General features: G+C 37.0%; 1 protein-coding gene across 1 annotated transcript in view; it reads left to right on the plus strand.

Annotated features, from left to right (window-relative positions):
• LOC103598565 (ELKS/Rab6-interacting/CAST family member 1-like) overlaps window positions 1–16,686 on the plus strand; it is a gene marked incomplete at its 3' end in the record, with an annotated part of 256,924 nt that overhangs the window by 133,448 nt on the left and 106,790 nt on the right. The window contains exon 9 of the mRNA XM_008582571.1: window positions 11,077–11,237. Within this exon, the coding sequence (XP_008580793.1) occupies window positions 11,077–11,237 (161 nt within the window). The remainder of the gene's footprint in view (window positions 1–11,076; window positions 11,238–16,686) is intronic.

Below are 16,686 nucleotides of genomic sequence, written 5' to 3' on the forward strand. Positions count from 1 at the left end.
AACTTATCTCCAGTTGCAGAAGATTTGTTACCACAACACAATATTACTGGAAACTTAAAAGCAGTTGCCAGTGAAAGAACATAGCCAGTCAGTATGAATTTATCTCTTCTACAAGTTACTCTTAACTGGATGCTTACTTGTAATCCATATGCTTCTATAGAACTATCTGGTACTGTTAAATATCCTACAGGAATGTGTGCCATATTTTGAGAGATAGTAAAAACATTTTTGTAAATTCCCCACCCAGTGAGCAAATTAATTATTTAAAGTATCATTTGCTGATTTTTATTCATTCTTATAAACCTTTGGCAGTATCAATTTAGTGGAAAAATGCAACAATATATAAAAAGTCAAGAAATCTAGTAAACCCAAAGTTGAATTGTGGAAATGGGGTTTCTTCTTAAATGTTTCATCTGCAACTCCTACCTTTACTTGGGTCCTTCATCACCTTAGAAATAAAAGATAGCAATAGTACCTGACAATTTCTAAGTTTAATATAATGCTGAACTTAGTGATATATGTTACCATTAATTAGGTTATGTCAAAACCTACTTAGAATTTCTTGTTTTCAATGAACAGAATAGAAAATATCATCACTTAACAAAAGTCATATGCCATAATTAGGGACTAAAAAACAAAAAAAAAATTTTAAGTTTTTACTTTGGTGGCATCTGATTTATTTTGAAGTTATAGTCCATTGGGAACAGTGCTCACCCTCTTCAAGGAAACTACTGGAATTAATTTCATTGTGCCTCTCATCCTGGATTTTATCAGACCTTGTCCCCAAAATAAGTCCTTAATCGTCTGTTCCCCACTGCACTATCATATCTATATTGTTCTGTACTTTCTTGCCTTAACCCAACCCTCGAACTCCTTTGATGCTGGCTACATTTCCCTACTTAGTCACCAGAACTCACAAGTTCCTCTGTAGTCATTCATTCATTCATTTGTTCATTCAGCAGATAATCTTTGAGTATATCCACTCTGTGCTAGCCCCTGGCCATACGTTCTTAACTTCCTTCTTGAGCCATCTGTCACCTTCTTTGCCTACAGTGTAATCACTATCACTCCTCTGGCTACTCCCAACAATCCTTTCTGGTGACAAATTCCATCACATTCTTATAAGAACCGCTGCTTCTTCAAGGCTCACGCCATTCAGCTATACCACTGAAGTTTTTCATTGAAGTCTTTTGTTATCTCATTGACTTCATAAGTAAGAGATAACTATGTGGATAACCATTTGCTACTTTGTCCTCTCAGTTTCTTGGCCAATAGCCTTAGCTTCCAGGGACTTTCTTCATTCCATCTCAGGCATCCTGGACCTACCTCCAGATTCACTCAGTAAAGCGTCTTCTCTAATCACAATTTCCTGTCATTTTAGCTTTCTTTTTCAAGTAGTCCCATTTCACTGTCTTTCCACATCATTCAGACTTCTAGCTCATTGTCTCCTTTTGCTTTATCCTACTCCATTAGCCCTGTCTTTGCTTCTGTTTCTCTTCTGCTTAGATTCCTTGGTCCATTATTTTAGTCATTCTAATTTTAACTTTCTAAATCTTAGTGCTCCTCCGTGTAATCAGAACCCTTGGTGCTTTCCTGTTGCTTTTGAGGATAAAGATCAAAATCCCTAATATGGCCTACAAGATTCTTCTTCATCCCCTTCCTCCCTCTCCTGTCATGGTTGCACTCTTGTTCACCTGTTCTTTATTTTTTTTTTTTGTCTTTTTTCGTGACCGGCAACGGATCGCAACCCTCAGTGTCGCGCCCGTACCGGACCGGGACCAGCAACGGGATCGCAACCCCCAGTGCCGCGCCCACACCTCGCTCAGCCAGTGAGCGGCCGGTCTGTATGTGGGATCCGAACCCTCAGCGGGAGCGCCGCCGCACTCCCAAGCGGTGCACTGTAGCAGTGCGCCACCGGGCCGGCCATTGTTCACCTGTTCTAAGTGCTTGTGGTATTTGGGTCTTTTTATCTTCTTTCATAGGTATGTTTTCTCACCTCCGAGCTGCTGTACATGTGGGCTTCCAAGCTGGAATGCCCTCTTTCTTCCCTTCTGCTCCTTGACTGTGCTGGGTAAACTTTCTCTATGCCCCCAGGACATAGATCAGGGCCTGGTGTTATATATTCTCGTGACACCATGTACTTTCTTGCGTAGCATATTCACAATTTATAATTATGCATTTTTTAAATTTTATTAATTAATGACTGTGGCCCTCTAAGCAAGGTGATAGTATGTATTCTAAGCTCAAGAGGGCTAGGGAAACATGTCTGTTTTGTTTCCATTATGTCATCAATGCACATAGTACCTGGCACATGGTTGGAATTAAATATTTTGGGGGATAGGAGAGAAAAGAGAGAAAGGAAAGATGGAAAGATGCCGTAGTGGACATGGGAACACTCCCCAGGGTGACTCATTAAGTGTAATATAGAAAGCTGTTTTAGGATGTTTTTGGTGAATACTGATAAGTTATAGTAATGCAGCACTAAGTGGGGATACAGTGGAGTCAGACTGCCTAAGTTGGAATCCTAGCTTTGTTCCCGCTGGCTGTATGGCCTTGGGCCAGGCATGTAAACTCTCTAAACCTGTTTCCTCTTCCATAGAAATGAGAATAATGATAATAATACCTAATACCCACCTCATAGGATCATTGCGAGGTTTTAATGAGACAATACATGTAAAGCATCTAGAACGATATACTTCAAAGTAGTAAAATAATGTTATTGCTGTGATTACAATAGCCATAGCTTTCCCATGTCCACGAAGTACGTACTATTGGTGTATATCTTGTCAAAGAATTACCATGCACTGGCAAAAAGAACATACTGGAAAAAAGATTTTGAATATAAGTACTAACCTAAAGCTCTGTTAGGAGATGTAAGTTGTAATTCTCATTAGCATAAATAATAGGTTAAACATAGGTTGTTAAACACCTAAAGGAGTTTCTTAGGAGAGATTGGTAGAATTTATGTATATGGTTGTTATATATGTATGTTCTCACTAATACTTCAAAAATGCTCCGAAATCTAGGAGCTCAGTACTTTTTGTTGTAATCATAAACCAAAGTGAATCTTAATCTAGAATTTCATCCAAGTCAGGAAAATGAGTGAATTTCTCCAGTGACAGTCTGGTTTACATGATGACAGTCTAGATAATCTTTTTGTACCACTCCCTTTTTCTTCTAATGGTTTTCTTCCTTTGAAGACTTACGCCTTTTACTCTCCCAAGAAACTATAACGAAATTTTCCATAAGCGTCTTGGAACTGCAGAAAATATTTTGCTCTCAGTTGTGGAACAGAAAAAGGTGGGAAACTTGAAGATGCAGCCTTTGCCAGCACCTGAAGTACCCTGTTGCTGTGCTTTTTTTTAGGGAAAATAGGTCTGTGGTAAAGTTATAATTTGTTCCCTTCTTATTCTGAGTAAAAGTTTATTAGCTTGTGATTTAAGCAAACCATATGGTCCTGCTGGCACTGCACACTGTCAAGCCCTGTGCTTTCTCTGTAATACGTTACTAGAGGCAGTTAAGTAACATACTTGAATCCCATTTCTGGCCTGGGCTTTTTTTGTGTCTTAAAACCTCTGCTTTTGAAAGTCATGCGATGACTTGGAGCATATTTTTAAATTATGGGGAATTTCTTCATTGTTTAATGTGTAATGTATCTCTTCTTTTCTTTTCCTTATCTTTCATTACCTGCATTTCTCAGTGACTATACTCAGTACTCTACAGCAACTGCTATGTGGTAGGCATATAATATCCAAATGGTTCCAGCTTAATGCGTTCTCCTGGATTGTGAAAAAGTAACAGAAAATGAAGTAATTTGATTTGACTTGGAAACTGTTTCTCTGGCTTGGAGCCAGAGAACAAATCAGATGATTATTTAGAAATCCTGGTTTATAGTACCATTATTGCCTTGAATACTAAAATACTTTAAATCTTATTTGAATATATGTATAATCTGAGGCAGAAATACTTTGAGGATCTGGCACTCAAATGAATGGGAAAATTAAGCGATCTTTAAGAATACTGTATTTTACTAATAAACACAATTCTGGAAGTAAAAGTTTTGAGTGAAAGATAAAACATGTCTTTAAACATGGAAGACTAGAATGCCAGGAAAATAACCTCCACAGAAATAGTTGAAGATGGTTGATAAAATATGCATTAATAAGCTGGCAAGATAGTAAGAAATTTCAGGTCAAGGGATGAATAGGCAGGGAACTCAAAGATATGTACTTGGTAAGCAGTTGAACTTGAACATTGGGTTTTATGTCTCCAAGAAAAGAAAAAGTGTTTTCAAAGCTGAAAGTCTAATAGGCAAACAAACCCTCCTTTTTAAAAAGGATCCACAAAAACCAAAATTGGTTCTTTGGAGACACTAAGAAGATTGATTGGCCATGGTGAGACTAAAAGAGAAAAAGAAAGAAGAAGCTACAATGAACAATGTTTAGAATGATAATGGGTTCATGTCCTGCAGGAGTTAAAAAGATGCAAAGATATCTTTGCCAGAACATTTGAAAATTATGGAACTTAGCAAAGCTAGCTAAATATGGAAAGAAAACCTGAAAAATAAGTCAGTAATAAAAATTTTTCCCACAAATTTCAAGCCCAGGGATTTATATTGGTGACTTTTAGTAAACATACAAGGAGCAAATAATTTCAATCTTATAGAAACAATTCCAAAAAATAAAAGAGGGAGCAATCAATCAATATACAGTCATGTGTCTCTTAAAGACTGGAATACATTCTGAGAAGTGCATCTTTAGGTTTTTGTCATTGTGTAAACATCATAGCGTGTATATGTTATAGCCCACTGCACACCTAGGCTATCTGGTATTATAGCCTATGGCTCCTAGGTTGCAAACCTGTATAGCATGTTACTGTACAGAATGCTGTAGGTAGGCATAACACAATGGCAAGTGTTTATGTATCTAAACATAGAAAAGGTACAGTAAAAATACAGTGTTATAGTCTTATGGGACCGCTGTTTTATATGCAGTCCATCATTGACCAAAATGTAGGTATGCAGTCCATGACTGTATTTAATAAGGCTAGCATAACTTCATATCAAAACTTGACAAAGTTAATATAGGAAAAGAAAAGTTTGGGCATATCTCAAAAATGAACAAAAAGCAAAAATTCCTAAACAAAATATTGCCAATCCAAAATTAGTGTACATGAAAAAGAAAAATGTTGCTTGAACATGTTAGTTTTATTCCAGAAGTTCAAGGTTGGTTTAACATTAGAAAACTAATTACTATAATCCACCACATTAAAAGATAATAAAAGAAAGTCATATGATCATCTGAGGAAGTGTAGAAAAGTTACATTAATTTGTAATTTTAAAAATTTGAAAAAAAATAAAAAATAAATTTTAAAATAAAATAAATAAAAAAAGGGCCGAGCCCGTGGTGCACTCGGGAGAGTGCGGCACTGGGAGCGCAGCAGCGCTCATGCCGCGGGTTCGGATCCTATATAGGGATGACCGGTGTGCTCACAACGCTCACTGGCTGAGCGCGGCGCGGCCGGTCTCAAAGAGGACCAAAAGAAAAAAAAAATTTGTAACTAGCTAGCTAATAGAAGAGAATTTCCTTAATAAAGGATATCTATTAAAATGATACTACTTACATATCGATAAAACTTTTAAAGCATTCCTTTTGACATCAGGAATAAAATAGAAGGCATGTTATCATCATGTCCATACAGCCTTGTAGTAGACATTCTAGGCTGTGCAGTAGGACAAGTGAAAGGAATGAATATTATAAGTATTGGAAGGAAAGAAAGAAAACTATCATTCATATATGATATGGTTGTCTACATAGTAAATTAAAAATCTGTAGGTAAATAAGCATTGAAGAAGACTGATAGATTCGTTATCAATATACAGAAACCAGTTGCATCTCTACAATCTGCACTGAACAGAAAATTACATTTTATAAAAAAGATACTATTTATTATAACATTAAGAAGCGTATAAAGCACCTAGGAATAAGTATCATAAGAATGTTCAAGATGTTTATGGGAAAAAGTATAAAACTTTTTGAAAGATATTAAAGCCCATTAAATATATATGTCTTCATTAACTGTTCTAGAACAGTACCTGGCATATGGTAAACTGAGTGTATTCATCATTTCTGTTGCTTATAACAAAACACCTTGGGTATTTTGTAAGAAAATGAAATTTATTACTTACAGTTTTGGAGGCTAGGAAGTCCAAAGTTCAGGGAACACTTATGGTGAGGGCGTTCTTTGATAGTGGCTTTTCAGCAGTCCAGGGGTCTCATGTAGCAGAAAATGGCAGAGCAGAGAGAGCAAGAGAGAGAAAGAGAGAGAGAGAGAGAGAGAGAGTTCCTCATGCACTTTCCTTTTAAAGCCCTTAGAACCACACTCCTGACCACCATTATTAATCTATTCACTACAGCATGGTCCTGCAATCTAATCACCTCTTCAAGGCCCCACATTTTTATTACCATAATAGGATTTTCCACCTTCAATAGTTACAGTGGGGATTTAAGTTTCAGTGACATCCAACCTACAGCACTCAGTAAGTATTTTTTTGCTGAAGTTCAAGAATAGCTAAGATGCTCTTGACAAAGAACAAAATGAGAAGACTTGTTTTAGTTGATGTCAAGCCTTACAAATCTAAAATAATTAAGACAATGTGGTATTGGTGCAAGAATAGGCAAACCAGTGGATCATAACAGAAAGTGCAGAAACATACCCATGGTTATGAAGATACTTGATATATGTCAAGCGGGAGGAAAGAATTGGTTTTTCAAAAAATGGTATTGAGACATTGGAATCCATATGGGGAAAAATGAAATTGGACCCCTACATCATATCATATACAAAAATCACAGATTAAGGACTAAATATAAAAAGCAGTACTTTAAAACTCTTAGAAAATTTATCAGTGAGATATTGCATAACAACCAACCACAAAATATCAGTAGCAAATTGTGATGGTTAATTTTATGTGTCCACTTGACTCGGCTACAGGGTGCCCAGATAGTCAAACAATATTCTGTTTTTCTTTTTGTTTTCTGTGAGGATGTTTTGAAATGAGATTAACATTTAAATCAATGTACTTAAGTATGTACCTCCCTAATGTGGGTGGGCCTCATCCAGTCAGTTGAAGGCCTGAATGAACAAAAAGGCTGATTCTCCTGGAGTAAGAGAGAATTTTCTCCTGCATTCCAATTGGCACATCAGCTTTTCCTTGCATACATTCAGGCTCAGACTGAAACATCAAGTCTTCCTGAGTCTGGAGCCTGCTGACTTTTGGTTTGGAAATATATTATTGGCTCTCCTGGGTCTCAGGCCTTTGGACTTGGACTGGAACTACACCATTGGCTTCCTGGGGTCTCCAGCTTGCAAGCTTATCCTGCGGATCTTGGGATTTGTCATCCTCTGTAATCATGTGAGCCAATTCCTTATAATAAGTCAATCTGTCTGTCTGTCTGCCTCTCTCTCTCTCTCTGTCAGCATATAAGTGGAAATCTAAAAAAACAGAAAGTCACATGCTATGTAAACTCATTACAGTTATATAAAAACATGTATGTGGATGAAGCTCAGAAGATAATATGCAAATTTTAAAATAGTAGTGTTAGAAAGGTGGGATCACAGGTGATTACTTTTCCATATCTCAAAGTTTGGGATACTAGAATCTGTATGGCAACTCACTACTGCAACACACTAAATGCTTATTTTGGAATGAAGGTCTCTGTGTGCTTTTGCCATGATCCCTATTTCTCTTGCTTTCAAGCACAAGATGTACAAAGTTCATATTGAACCTTTCTTGCCTCAAATCTAGAATTAGTTATTTTTCCAAGGAACTGTGTGCTACAGTGGTCAGTGCTGTTGGACTGTCATTACTTCTAGCTTGTGGGTGGAGTACATAGGTGTGTGTTTTGCTTGTGGTTCTAGAATACATACATATGATGGACCTTTTAAAAATATGCAGCAAAAAGCATATTGTTAGATGAAATAACAAAGTCAGAAAATTCCATTTATATACAAGTTCATAAACTGATAAAACAAGCAGTTATTTATTTTGCAACATATGCATCAGAGGTTAAAAAAAAAGGAGATGTAAGGGAATAAGTCATGCACATTGAGTGCTGATTATCTTTCATAGAATATTGAGGGGGATACAATTAGATAACTTCACTTACAAAGCTCCTTGGGTGGTGAGTATATAGATGTATATTTTGCTTTTAATTCTGTAATATATATATATGCTAGGCCCTTTTTTATATGCATGCAGTATTTCACATTGCTTATTTATGAAATTTAATCATTATTCCTACAATTTATAAGTAGTCTTTAAGTAATTTCTGATCTTTTGCAAAGTAGGCAGAAAGAAAGTTCCTTCTCACCATGATTGTTGAAGTCCTTCTACTGTTTATAGTACTAAGTGAATTGGATATACATATTGATAAAAAAGAATTTTGACCATTACAATGTATATAAATGTTAGTTCCATATGTATCTATAATTAGATCTGAATGTGAAACATGAAACAATGAAGAATTTATAAGAAAGGATAGACGGGGCCGGCCCGGTGGCGCACTGCTACAGTGCGCCGCTTGGGAGCGCGGCGGCGCTCCCGCTAAGGGTTCGGATCCCACATTCAGACCGTTCCCGCTCACTGGCTGAGCGAGGTGCGGGCGCGACACCGAGGGTTGCGATCCCGTTGCCGGTCCCGGTCCGGTCCGGGCGCGACACTGAGGGTTGCGATCCGTTGCTGGACACGAAAAAAGACAAAAAAAAAAAGAAAAAAAAGAAAGGATAGAAGAATATCCTCAAGACCTTGTTGTAAATAAAATCTTATTCAGTATATAAAAAGCTCTCCGGTCCGGGCGCGACACTGAGGGTTGCGATCCGTTGCTGGACACGAAAAAAGACAAAAAAAAAAAAGAAAAAAAAGAAAGGATAGAAGAATATCCTCAAGACCTTGTTGTAAATAAAATCTTATTCAGTATATAAAAAGCTCTGAACATAGAAGAAATATAAAGGAAAAAAAAGATTAAACTCTATTAAAATTTAAAACTTCTCTTTATCAAAAGTGCATTAAATAAATTTTGGTATTTTCATCCAGTGGAATATCATACAGTTATGAGAATTACAGAACTATAATCATACTCAACAATCTGGATGAATCTCATAGATATTACACAGTAAAAAATTCTGTTTGTATTAAGTTAAAACAAACAGATAAAACTAATCTAGAGTGTTAAAAGAATAATGATTATCCTTTATCTGGAAAGGGGATATGAAGGCAGTTTCTGGTAATATTCTGTTTATTGATATGTGTGCCATTTACATAGGCATGTTCATTTGGAGAAAATTCTTTAAGCCATCTGTTTATTATTTGTGTATTTATGTGGTATTTCAATAAAAAGTATGCAAAAAAGTTTAGATGCGTAAAAGCACGCATAGAGTGAGCTTCTCTTTTTTGTAGAAAAGGAGGGGTAGGTTATTTATACCTGCTTGCTTGTATGTGTGTAAAATATCTCTGCAAGTTATGTAATAAACGGATACCATTGGTTGCCTGGGGTGGTGAGAGACAGGATGGAAGGGAGATTTTTTGAGATCTGTTTAAGATAAGTTCAGAAAAGATGGACGTGTCCTCCACTTCATGGTCTAAAGTGTATCTAGTGGTGCTTATCCATTACAGATTTTGTGTTATAAGAACATACTTTGGTGTATCATTTCTGCCCAATTTTAGATAAGATTTACATAAGTTAAACTAAGATGGAATCATTCTTATTGGCAGTTGTCAGAAGGCCAGACAGTGGAATATGTTCATGTAAAGCTTGCAGATATGTGAATACATATCTGAGGAGATCTGCATAACAATATATTCTCAGGGCAACAGGGACTGTGAGGATTCTGTTAGCTGAGGACATTTATTTGATCATTTCTGAAGAGATGAAATAATTCAGGTGCAAAAAACTAAATGTATCTCCTTACCATCAGTGTTTAGTGGCTGTTACCAGTCAGCATGGAGAGTTTGGCTAGGTAATGAGGTGCTAATGTCCAGGGGTCTGGGCCCAAGTTGCACTGTAGTTTTGTCTCCAGACTGCTCTCAGTTTCAGTATCACGCAAATTCATTTCATGTAGGAGAGGGTGCCCTACCTCTCCCTCTGAAAAGATTTGTTGTCACCAAGATTATTTCTTGGCAAACAGCAATGTGACATAAACTCTGGTGATTGGTGCAGTTGACTGTTCGCTTACATGGTTGAGGTTACTTTTGGGTGATAATGTTTTCGTCAACATACTTTTGGCTTCTGAATTAAAATGAACATGTTTATTTAAAAATTTTGATTGGGTAACCACCCAGAGTAAGTGGAAATGACTGATAAAGTAATAACTTAGTCTTTGTCTCTTGAGTGGTTTTTTGTTTGTTTTCAGGTCTGTCTCTCTAAGGCTTTTTTCTCAAGGTCGCCTTAAAGCATTCTGTCTCCTTTCAACTGGTCATATATATATTTTTTTCTTCTTGTCTTCCTTCAAAAAAAAAAAAAAAACCTACTCCTACTTACCTGGCTTTAGAGCAAGGAATTATGCTTAAATTCTAGCTGTTTAAGAAATTTTTCATAAGGAAAAATTTCAACGAGAAAATTTTAGTGTATGTGTATCCTGAATCTGTTATTAGGCAAGTTATGTATTTTGTTTTCTAAAAATCTTCTATTAATATTTATTATGATTTTTCCTTTATATTTTTATTTGTAATTTATTGGTACTTCTATGGAAATTTCTGGACTATTTTATAAGGAACTTCCTTAGAAAAGATTGTCTATGGCAGAGTGTTACTTCTTGAACAGATTACTTATATACTCTTGCATGTATCAAAAAGAAAATTAAGTTCTTTCCGACCTATATTGAAAAGAATTATACTGTAGGGATGTCATTATCTTCTATATCTTCTGATATATATGTCTGATCTAGAAAGACTACAGAATTTTTTATGTGTTCTTGTATATCTTCAATTTTGTGGACCCAGGAGTTGCCTGTTGACCAGTTCCTCTTACTTTAATTGATTAAGATGTTCTGCTTTTCTCCTTTCCATATTTATTGTAGGTGGAGGAGTTATTGATGGCCATGGAGAAAGTAAAGCAGGAACTAGAGTCCATGAAAGCAAAGCTGTCCTCCACCCAACAGTCTCTGGCAGAAAAGGAAACTCATTTGACCAATCTTCGGGCAGAGAGAAGGAAACACTTAGAGGAAGTTCTGGAGATGAAGTAAGTGTTTGCAATCTTATTCTTCAAACATATGCTTAGTAGAAATATTTTTCTTCATTGCTTTCATCTTGTGGCTCTGTTTATTACTACATATACGCTTAGCCTAATTTTAATGTATTTAACTTGTATTTCTCTCTCTCTAGAATACATTGGATCTAATGTGGAGGAAATCCTAGAATTGTTTTTGCCTCCTCTTCAATTAATTTTAAAGTCCTCTAGCATGTGTATCTGTGTCTAATTGCCTCTCTGAAATTCCTAAAATCTTCTGGAAAGTTCAGGCAAATTGGTGAGCTTACTGGGAAAGATGATGGTTGGTTCTGAGGTCAAATGATGACTAGGAAATTTTTAAAAACATTTTTAAAGGTTCACAAAAGTAGAGAGAATAGTATTATGAAGCCCCTTTTACCTGTTCCCCAGATAAAACAATTGACATTTTGCCACAGTGGAAGTCAACTTTTACAAAATTGTCACTTTTAACAAAACTTTGCTGTACATCATTTTCCTACTTGCCCCACGTTTGTGGATTCCTGAGATTATAATCTGTGATGAAACATGTGTACATCTGCTAGCCCATAATAGGTGATTCGTCTTCTTCTCTGTGACCTTTTGTTTAGAACACGTATGTCTCTTTTGAAAATTCAATAGTACTGGCTCATTTACCGTTCCCAAACTTAACCCTTACAGAAAGGCCCTCCTCTCATTTTACTAAAACCAAGTCTATCTTGGGATTCCTCAGTTACCTTTGTTACATCTGTACTTTTGTTGTCTTCTCTTCTATCTCAAAGGAAATATTCTTTCACCTTCATAAGTCAGCTTCTTATCTCTGTCACAGATTTTAAGCACTGGTCCCCTCCTCTCTAATCTTTCTCTATCAATTTTCTCTCATGTAATTCTTCTGTTAGTTCCTTCTTCTTTGCATAAATATACAGTCTCTCTCTGGCCTAAATAAACAAACTTTTCAACCCAATTAGTGCTTTAAGCTGCCATCACCTCTTCTTTTCTGCTACTTTGAACTATCAGTAAATTTTGAATACCTGAATAATAAATAGCGTATGATAGGATCTTGCCATGATGCCTCAGCATGAGTTTTCATGGGGCATACTTATTGTGATATTGTGATAGCAGCCCGAGATTTGAGGATGCAAATGTTGGGGTGTTACCTGTGCTTGTAGGTTGTTAGGCCCCAGTGCAAGATTAAGAGATTCTAACATTTCAGAAGGGCATTATGGATGTAATGAGTAAGTGAAGCCGGAAATAGATCAATATGCTGGGAGGATAGGGAGAGGTTAGGTTCTGAGTAGTCATCGTGAGAAAAGAGTTTGCAGATATGCTTGTTAGGACCAAATTAGTGAAAGAGGTGTAGAATAACTTTTTGTTACCGATGGCAAAATACAAAGCTTGATATTTTGGAGGTGGAGTAGAAGAGGTAATTCTTCAGCAGTAAAGAGTAGAATCATTAGATGTGAGGAGAATCACTAGATTTGAGAACCATTCCTAGAACATGATGGGAACTAGAGTTGAGAAGAAAATAAAGTCAGGTCCCAAAGTCATTAAGAAAATGGAGGGAGGATGGATATGGTGTAGGGGAAAACAAGGTATCATGTAATGATATTCGCACGGAGAAGCATGCCTTGTTCAAGCAACAGTACATATGTTATTTGATTTCTCTGAGCACCAATATATGATTTTACTTGTCGGATCTTTTAAACTCAGTTCAAAAGCTATTTATAGCAAAGTTGTGGTATATTGGTGTAGGAATTTTCCTTTATCATTAGGACTTTGAGATGTTATGAAGGAATTTGTTTTAAGAATACTTGAATGAAAAGAGAATTGTGTGTGATTTTTTTTGGGGGGGTGGAGGTTACTGTCAAACTGAACTTTATCATGGACTTCCCTTACCAACCCAGGTGGGAAATTACATTTCTGGAAAATACTGTGATTAGCAAAATTGTTATTTGTAAGACAAGCACTCACACAATAAGGCATGGGATAGTTAAAAGATATAAAGAAATGCACACGTATAAGCAATGTAGAAATTCAGAAAACAAACATTAAATAAAAGTTCTAGAAATAAAGTATTAAAATCTGGCTCCGAGGGATGGCCAGTTTCTTATTCATTCATTCATTTAATTTATTGTTAGACATACATGTCAGGTACAGTGTTGATTTTCAATAATTGTGTACAGTGTGTGCTGGTTAGATCAGTATAGTTAGCTTATTCATCCTTGCAATGTGCAATCATTCTTTGTGTCCGCTGACCAATTCTTCATTAGCCCCCCTTCCGCTCTCCTCTCTCAGGCCCTCTCCCTTCCCCTTCTCCACCTCTAATTTTCTAAAAGTTCATCGTATTACTGTGCTTGTTGTTTCTTTCTTTCTTTCTCTCTGTCTCTATTGTTCATTTGTTTCTTAAATCATCTTCTTCAGTTGCTCAGGATATATTACTGTGGCATCTCCATGTTCTTCGTCGGATTTTCCACAAGTTTTCTGTCATGCAGATTGTACCATCTCAAAGTTTTTACAACAGTCCTTGGTTTAATTCCCACTTGAATTTCCCCTTGTTGTCTTTCATTTTCATATCTTAGTAAGATGCTTGTCTAATACCTTCATATTAATAAATTATCTCAGTGCTTTAGGCCTAATCCTGTCTCTAAATATTCCATTGAGAAAATGGTGGTTCCTAGTAGGTCTTCTCTGTTTGCATTGCCCTGTAGACCAACCCACAGGGTTCATGATGGGGAGCAACAGTTGCTCTGTTCTTTCCATCTAGATCAGTTATTTGAAACCCCTTGTATTAGTCCGTTTCTGTTGCTTATAACAAAGTACCTGGAACTGGGTAACTTATGAAGAAAATGGAATTTATTGCTTACACTTTCAGAGGCTGGGAAGTCCGAAGTCCAGGGAACACATGTGATGAGGGCTTTGTCCTGGTAGTGACTACAGTGACTCTAGGGTATCACATGGCGAATTGGCAGAGCAGAGAGAGCTTTTTGTGTGCTCTCCTTTGAAAGCCCTCCAAACCATGTCCATGACCACCATTAAACCCTCAACTTAATCACCTCTTCAAGGCCCTGCCTTTCAATTATCATAATAGGATTTCTCACCCTCTTAACAGTTCACAGTGCGGAATCAAGCTTCTAATACATAAAACTTGGGGAACACAATTCAATCCATATAACTTTTATACTTTTTTTAAAATGTGGATTTTTAAAGTTTGGCATACAAATATAAAGTAATGATTCGTAGAATCTCTACTAAAAACTATGCAATTAACCTACATGTAATTACTATAAATGACTTTTTTTTTTTTTTTTGTCTTTTTGTCTTTTTCCGTGTCCGGCAATGGATCGCAACCCTCAGTGTTGCCCCCGTACCGGACCGGGGACCGGCAACGGGATCGCAACCCTCGGCGTTGCTCCCGCGCCTCGCTCAGCCAGTGAGCGGGAACCGGTCTGTATGTGGGATCCAAACCCTCGGGCGGGAGCACCGCCACGCTTCCCAAGCAGCGCACTATCCAGTGTGCCACCGGGCCGGCCTATAAATGACTTATTACAGGGTTCTGATATAGTAAACTTTCAATTCCTTTTCACTAGGGAATAGTCTTTCTTCTGCTGTGTTGGGGACTCTTCCTCTCCATGTTTTGAAAAAGTTCTGATAGTCTGTCCAGCTTGGCTGGGGTTTTTCCGTTTCTAAAAATTTGCTCAGAATTTACTTTATTCTGTTGTTAATTTGTAAGGAGATGTACTCCCTCCAAGGGAGCATGACAGTGTGCCTCCAATTACTTATGATAACTAGTAAGAGCATGATGCTTACGATAAAAGAGCTTGAATCTGAATTCTGACTCTGCCATTTATTAGCTGTATGAACTCAGCAAGTTATAAACTTCTCTATGCCTGAGTCTTCTCATTTTTAAAATGGCAATAATAATTGTTTCTACTTCCTAAGAGTTTTTATGAGAATTAAATAAGAAATTATTAATATATGGAATTGAGAACAGTGCCTGGCACAGAAGATACTTAATAGTTACATATTATTAGTTTGCTGTAAGTGTTTCCTGGTGATGATTTGTAGTAAAACAGAAAATTATTGAAGAAAAATTTAAGAGGAGAAAGGCAATATCCTACCTGTGGCTGTTGACGATGACAACCAGATTTATTACACTGTAGCCATTGCAGGACCCAACATATTTTAAAGGTTTAGATTATAGATAATTGAAGAAGCAAAATTTGAAATGTAGAAGAATTATGAGGGGAATGCAGTGTGCAAAGAGACTGATATATGTATATATGTGACTGGATCTAGAATAAGAGATAGTCTTCCCTGAGGAAAGACTTCCCATTTGCGTAGAAAATTCTTCAAAAGGGCCAGCCCGATGGCGCACTGGATAGTGCGCCGCTTGGGAAGCGCGGCGGCGCTCCCACCCGAGGGTTCGGATCCCACATACGGACCGGTTCCTGCTCACTGGCTGAGCGAGGCGCGGGAGCAGCACCGAGGGTTGCAATCCCGTTGCCGGTCGCCGGTCCCCGGTCCGGTACGGGGGCAACACTGAGGGTTGCGATCCATTGCCGGACACGGAAAAAAGACAAAAAGACAAAAAAAAAAAAAAAAAAGAAAATTCTTCAAAAAACTATACTATAGAATAGTATAGTTTTCTGGAATAATCCTGACCTCAATGCAAGGAAATGACCTAATAGTTCTTTTACATCCCTAGCATTTATGATTATAATTTTTGAACATCTGTTACAGATAAATGGTGGCCGTGAGTTTGGGGAGAAGTAAAACTGTTTGCTTGGTAGACTGCCAGTGGTACATTAGAAACATTTGAGTTGGTTTAGCCAGTCCTAAAGAGTAGGAACATTTTTTTTTTGGCAGCTGGCCGGTACAGGGATCCAAAGAGAAGGAACATTTTTATTGGCAGATCCTACAGTGTGGTTCTTCTTTTCCTTGTGCTGTGGTTTTGTTAGCTATTATTTTTTTTATTCCACTTCTGTGTTAACCTCTTTCCCTTAAGAAAGAAAGGATGAAAAAGAGTGGGTGGAAAAATAATAAAATAACAACTGTAATAACTGGAATAAATTTTAAGTATCAGTTGAGGTCATGAGGTTCACTATTAAGAATTCTAGATGAGCTGGTTCGTTCTCTACTGCCCTGCGTTCACACTCCTCCTGCAGTTCTACCCTGTATTAGCATTCAGAATAAAGCATAAAATACATCATTTTGCATTTTTGATAAAATTTATCAAGCTGTGAATTTGACTGCCCTAAGAACTGATTTGTTCAGGGAAGGGGTGTAAGAGCCCTTTAGTTTCTTTGAGAATCCAGAGGTATTTGATAAATAGTGTCCCATATCCAGTCCATATCCATATCCACTGGTAGCATTTTCTACCCTGAGCCATTGTGTCATTGTTATTGTTTTTTTGTGTGTTTTTTTTTTTTTTAAAAAGATGACCAGT

The sequence above is a fragment of the Galeopterus variegatus genome, unplaced genomic scaffold (assembly GCF_000696425.1).
Source record: "Galeopterus variegatus unplaced genomic scaffold, G_variegatus-3.0.2 Scaffold2670, whole genome shotgun sequence".
Lineage (NCBI taxonomy): Eukaryota > Metazoa > Chordata > Mammalia > Dermoptera > Cynocephalidae > Galeopterus > Galeopterus variegatus.